The sequence below is a fragment of the Drosophila subpulchrella genome, chromosome 3L (genome assembly GCF_014743375.2).
Source record: "Drosophila subpulchrella strain 33 F10 #4 breed RU33 chromosome 3L, RU_Dsub_v1.1 Primary Assembly, whole genome shotgun sequence".
Lineage (NCBI taxonomy): Eukaryota > Metazoa > Arthropoda > Insecta > Diptera > Drosophilidae > Drosophila > Drosophila subpulchrella.
Window position 1 is genome coordinate 18,841,942 of NC_050612.1, and position 5,892 is coordinate 18,847,833.

A 5,892-nucleotide genomic window follows, 5' to 3' on the forward strand; every position below is an offset into this window, starting at 1 on the left:
ACTCAATGGTTTTAATGGATAGTTAACTAATCTTAGAAAAATAATCTCATCTTTAAAAAATCAAAACAAAAAATGAAATAATTAGCACGTATCTGAAAAATACTGACTACTGACAGCTGACAAAAAAAAATTTGTGAAAATTTAAAAATTTCTGTTGTTTTAATATATTGGGTTTTACCAGATGGACAACGAAGTGGTAGGATGCAACGAAATAAAACCCTCACGAAATATTAAAAATGCCGATAAAGTGCTCTGAAAAAATTGCCGCCACTGACTAAAAGTACGTTTATCAAAAATGTTCTCAGTGCATCTATACAATTTTCCCGAACAAAACTTTGTTTTATTGTTTTTCATGTCGGACGTAACATAATATGATACCCACCGATAATTAAAATCATGAGTATCAGGGTATCTCTAGATTCGATCCCCACAGTCAGGTTTTCCTTCTTCTTCTGCCTCCGATTCCGGTTGTGTCTCTGGCTTTGGATATATTTCTGGTTCTGGTTCTGGCAGGGGCAACATGCACAGTAAATTTTCATTTGCAAGACAGTTGGTAGTGTTTGAGGGAGGACGGGGCGGAGGATATGCATTTAAATACGTGTTGAATTATTGTCCTGCAACAGCAGGAGCAGCCGAGTGCGCCGAGGATATGCTCCAGTTCCAGTTGCAGTTCCACAGAGCCCGTCCTTCCCCTCAGTCGCCCCCGCCCCCGCGCCTATTAAATTAAATTGCTTAATTTTCTGCAACTGCAAGCAGCGGGAGCCGAGAGATATGGGGGTTCCTGGAGGAACATCAAATATTACACAACTTTCATCATTGTGTGACATGAAATTATTTGTTTGCTTGTTCTTGTCGCTCCGTTGGTATTTTCTGTTGCCATTTCGGTTGCCTGGCAACATTCATTTCTGTTGTTTAGATTTTATGCTATGCAGTTTTATTTATCGCAGACTCCTCGCCAACATCCACTCGTGTTATTTACGTTTATGTAGTTGACTGTATCTACTTCGCCAGCGCCGCTCATTGTTGTTTAGTTGGTCAGCATGACAATAATAGCAATAATAATTAAAACAAATGGACTGCAATGCGGTGTCGAGTGTGGGGACCCGATTGTTTATAAAGTCTGCGGGAAGGAAGTGCTGAGAAAGCAGAGTTTTCCAGTGATATGCGATCAAGAGCAATGATTTTTAATGGGCGTTATAATGGAGGGGGAGTTCACAGAAGTAGAAAATTGTAGAACATAGGATCATTTTATTTTTTAAAACATAGTATTATTATTAGTGTTTAGTATATTTAGTATTTAACATATGTACGAAAATATGAAAACAATGATATTTTTGTAAAAGGATTATCAGTACTTAATTTGTTCTTACCTCCAGAGTCAATTTTATTGGTCTTATTCTTAGTTCTTATTCAGCTTTTCGATTAAAAAGTATTTACCTCAGATCGTGCAACTGTAAAGCCACATTCAACGAGCTATTATTAAAATGAATAACAAACCAAGGGCAGGGCAGTGTAATCATTTACCACAATCAAGACATTTAACTGGCTTACCTCTGCCGCCTTAATCACAGCCATCATCGGTCGCCACACAGATGCGCCCAACCCACAGGCGCAGTGAATCCTTGAAGGAACTTCGCTCCTGAAAACTGCCAGTCCACAGACAACAGACGAGACATCAGACGAGACAGGACCCGGCAACATTGGGCTCATAATTCATTAAGACTTTTTTGAGTTATGCACAAGTTTTTACGTTCCTTTCCTTTATTTTTCTGTAGCAACTCCGTCTGTTGCCGGAGGACAAAACCGATAAGGACCGATGGCAGGGTGCGAGGTGAGGAAAGGGCTTCTGCTGCCGGATGATAACTGGCTACCGTTAATTTTCCTTCTGGCCCCCCTGAGTACCATTTCCCCAGAGGAGGCTGCTAAAAAAGAAGGAAGCTGCTCGCACTGGCAGTTCTTTAAGGTGTAAATTCTGAAAGCCATAAACAAAAGGCTGCTTCGCCCGGCGCTCCTACCACGGCCATTCCTTTCCTTGATTCCTATTGCTGTGTTCTGGCTACATCTTCTTCAATTCTTCCAAGTCAGCTGCTACTGCTGCGCTTTTGTTTGCACGCCTTGGAAACTGCTGCATTGTGTGCCGAAGTTAGCCCCGATTGGTCAACACAGTGGGTTTTGGGCTTTGTAAAATGAATTTTCCACAACTTAAATGTTACGTAAATTAGATTATTAAATATATACCTATTTTTTGGTCATAGAAAGTCTTAAATTTATTATTTACCCAAAGGAAACAAATTTATATACGCTATAACGAATCCTATGGATTAAAATAAATAAATCCGGCTTGAAGGACCAGTTTGTCATTTAAATTTGTTCTCCACGCTTTATTTATTGACTTATTGTAATTCATATTTCGTTTTTTTAAGATGTTAGTCATCTTTTATTTTTTTATTATCTTTGACTAAAACCTCCTGAAGATTGTGAAAAATTAAGTATCAATACCCGGCTCGAAATACCAATTTTTCATTGAAGATTCTTCTCCTATCCTGATTGGCTTTATCTTCTTATTTGTTTTTATTCATTTTTATTTTCTTTACTATCTTTGTTACATAATTAAGTTTCTTTTAATTCACTTCAGTAGATTCGGTACCAGTAAAATACCAGTATCCGGCTTGAAGGACCACTTGTCACGTATAACTCTTCAGCTTAGCTATTTTTGTCTGGTAAGTAAAAGGACCTTAAAGATGTCTTCCCATACTGGATACACTGTGCCGTGTCCTTCATCTGACGGCCACGTTTATGGCGCCTTGTGCCTCCCAGCAGCCCCACGGCTCCTTTCACCATTCCAGACCATAAGTTCAGTCAGCCGGCTGTGCACAAAATGAAATTGTTTTGCTTTACGTCGCCGGCCTCGCTTTGCTTTTTACCCGGCGTCTTTTTAGTATGCCGAACAGCAGCTGCTACTCCTTGGCTCCTTGGATCCTTTGCTCCTGTGTTCTGTGTCCTGTTTTAACCCTCGGTCCCAGTCCCGGGTTTTGTTCTCGCCGCGCTGCACAGAATTTGTAATTGCAATGTCGGTTAATTAAATACAGTTTTACTTTATGTAGCTCGCTCGCACTCGGCCATGTTGTTTATCTTGTGTAGCCGTCATTTTTCTCTATTTTTCACTTAGGGCTTGTTACACTCTCAACTGAGCCTAGATGTTCCCTGAAAATTTATTGCCACCGCCCGGGAAAGGAGCGTTTGTGAAAGGATTATGAGTTGGTCACGATTGTGAGCTGAACACGGAAGTATGGGACTTAAGTTCAATGCCAAGAACGGTCGAAGGCATTCGTCCCGACAATTAAAACGTCTTTGGTAAAGGATGTTCTTAAAAGAATCCTTTTGGAAAAATTCAAAAGGTTGCAAAAAATATTTTCAAATATTCTTTAAAATAAATAATAGACTAAGAGATTTAAGATAATCATTGCATTTTTTTAAGAAATCAAGAGAAGTCAAAAAATATTCCACTCTTCAGATTTTTCTTTCTCTGTTTTTCTCTTCTCCCATTGGAATTCTCCGACTAAACTGTTGCAGCAATTACTTGAACATATGTGCTGCAATTAAAAAATGTTCCACATACGCACTGTGTGACACTTTTTCTCACTCTGCGCCATTTTTCTCTGTATTTTAATTTTTTCAGGGTTCATTTCTCTTTTCTCTCTCCTTCTTTGCTTGTGGTATTTTTCCCATTTGTAAGTTTCCTTTACTGGGTTCCATCAACACTCATTTGTTTTTCCACTCTTTTAGGTTTTATTAAATAGAATTTCAATTTGTATCTTTGACGGAATAGCTTTAGATTGATCTTTGGAACAGCATTAAGTCCATTAGTTCTCCAAATATTTGCCATCGGGATTTTGAGCAATTTTTAATGAAAATACAAAGAGGATATTTGCTAGATGCTGAAGGAAAATAAAAACGAACATTAGAATTCTAAACAGCAAGTTAAACAATAATTCAGTAGGCTAAATTATGGCGACCCTCGCTCCTCCCGCCGTTAGAGTAATCAAATATTATTTATTTGCTGTTTACACATATAACATTTCCTCGCCAACCGCCCACGACCCTCTTCCAACTGACTTGCTAAATTTATGCAAATTGTGAGTGGAGTGAGAACGAACATGGGGCATAAATTGGCTTATTGCGCTATAAATTGTATTTATTTTGATGAAATTTACACAGGGCCTAAGCGAAGCGCCACGAATCCATATACATATATGCGTGCATATATATATGCATTCTTCCTAGATCTTAAGGCTTTAACTCATGTTCGCGGGAATATATTCGGTTCTCTGTATAATGAACCGCAATGTCGAAAATGCCTTGATAAGGAATTAAATATAAAATGCGTGAGAACAAAATTTCAACGTAGGGTCTGAGAAAAAACGGAAATGAGATCCCTGTAAAATATATGCACTTGCAAAAAAATATATAAATACATTTATTTTTGAAATTTTCCCCGTTTGGCTCGTATGTAATAGAGATTTTAAAGAAATTTCGGTTATGAAAAAAAAAATCTGTAACTCTTTATAATATGAGAAGTGCCCTAGCATCTACCACCCCAAGCAGGACCCAGATTAAGACGGCACGATTTATGGCCTGAAAAAAATTGGATTGGCTCAAAGACTGGATACCAGACAAAGCGGAACTTACGAGGATTTGGGCTTGGAATCGGGTTCTTCGGTTTCTCCCAAGGTCTCTTTCCTTCTTGCCATGGCCATTCCCAAGATCTGACTAACCCAACTATGCAGACAAGAACCAAAAGTACTGCCAGGGTCTTCATTTCTGTACTGATATTTAAGCTAATCGGTTTAAAAGGTGGATAAACGATTTGACAAGGGTTATAAAAAGATTACAGATGACACGGTTCAAGTATGTCAAGGTTGGGTTATATTTACCAGTGCTGCCAGGAGTAAGCTAAAAAAAAGGATAGATCAGTAAAAAAAATTGTTGTCAGAAATTGTGTATGTTAAGGCTGCGATCTTTACAAGCTTTTTACCTGGTTAAGAGCTAAATCTGTTTGATAAGAAAATATGTAGTTTATACAAATACAAAGAGAAGATCTGATGCTTTGCATTTTTTCAGGTTTTGACATTGATAAGTTCTTTTAATATTTCCCAGTTGGCTCGGAACTTTGCTCAGTGCATGGATTTCGCAGCTTAGCGACATTGATGTTTATGGATTTTGATTGCCCCCCACCCATCGACGTATCACACCCCGGAGCAGGGACGATGGCAGGATAAGCACGCTTCCTTGCACAGGGGCCACATTGTCGCCACGCCCCCGTTCCGCCAAAACGCCCCCTCCACGTTCCTCGCTCAACATCGCAACATTTAATGAATATCAAAATTGGCAATTTCAATATTAAAGCGATTTTGCCAAGCTATATGAGCTGTGCCATGCCCGATAAGATTAGCCCAAGATGAGACCCAGTCCATATCAGTGCACGGATATATGTATCATATGTGCGTGGCTGTGTACTTAGTCGATTCGAAAGTCATTGGAGTGTAAATTACGCCAGTCATGATGTTTTTTGCATGCTTCGATTTGATGATGCGGAAAAGTAAAACCACAAAATCTGGGCCCCAACCGACATTCGACCCTGACTCCGGATATGCAAATGACAATGCAGTTCCAGTGGGGCTTTCCTTCTCTGGAATTAATCAAGCAGCCAGCCACTCGAACGAGTAAATTGTTATCCTTCCCCCTCCGGAAAACTTTTCAATCTAATTGGCCAGCAGCTGTTGGGGACTCACATCCATCTCCGCTTCAAGGGGGCGGGGATTCTTTAGTGTTATGGCTGCCATTTGTAGTTGAGCCAGAACTCATAAAATCCAGTCAGGAGTTGTTACTGTC

The 5,892-nt window shown here is 39.4% G+C and overlaps 1 protein-coding gene across 2 annotated transcripts; it reads right to left on the reverse strand.

The window, feature by feature from the left end:
- Positions 1-3,450: 3,450 nt before the first annotated feature.
- LOC119553811 (accessory gland-specific peptide 70A-like) lies at positions 3,451-4,819 on the reverse strand. 2 transcript variants are annotated; one of them, XR_005219784.1, is made up of 2 exons: positions 4,690-4,790; positions 3,451-3,938 (listed from the first exon to the last, which is right to left on the reverse strand). XR_005219784.1 is itself a non-coding variant. In XM_037864432.1 (2 exons), the coding sequence occupies exons 1-2, from the start codon at positions 4,817-4,819 to the stop codon at positions 4,583-4,585; spliced, it is 183 nt and encodes a 60-aa protein (XP_037720360.1). In that variant the 3' UTR covers positions 4,461-4,582. The 2 variants fall into 2 exon arrangements, 1 of the variants encoding a protein (XP_037720360.1); XM_037864432.1 differs by lacking the exon at positions 3,451-3,938 and adding an exon at positions 4,461-4,635 and having other exon boundaries at positions 4,690-4,819.
- Between the last annotated feature and the right edge of the window lie 1,073 nt (positions 4,820-5,892).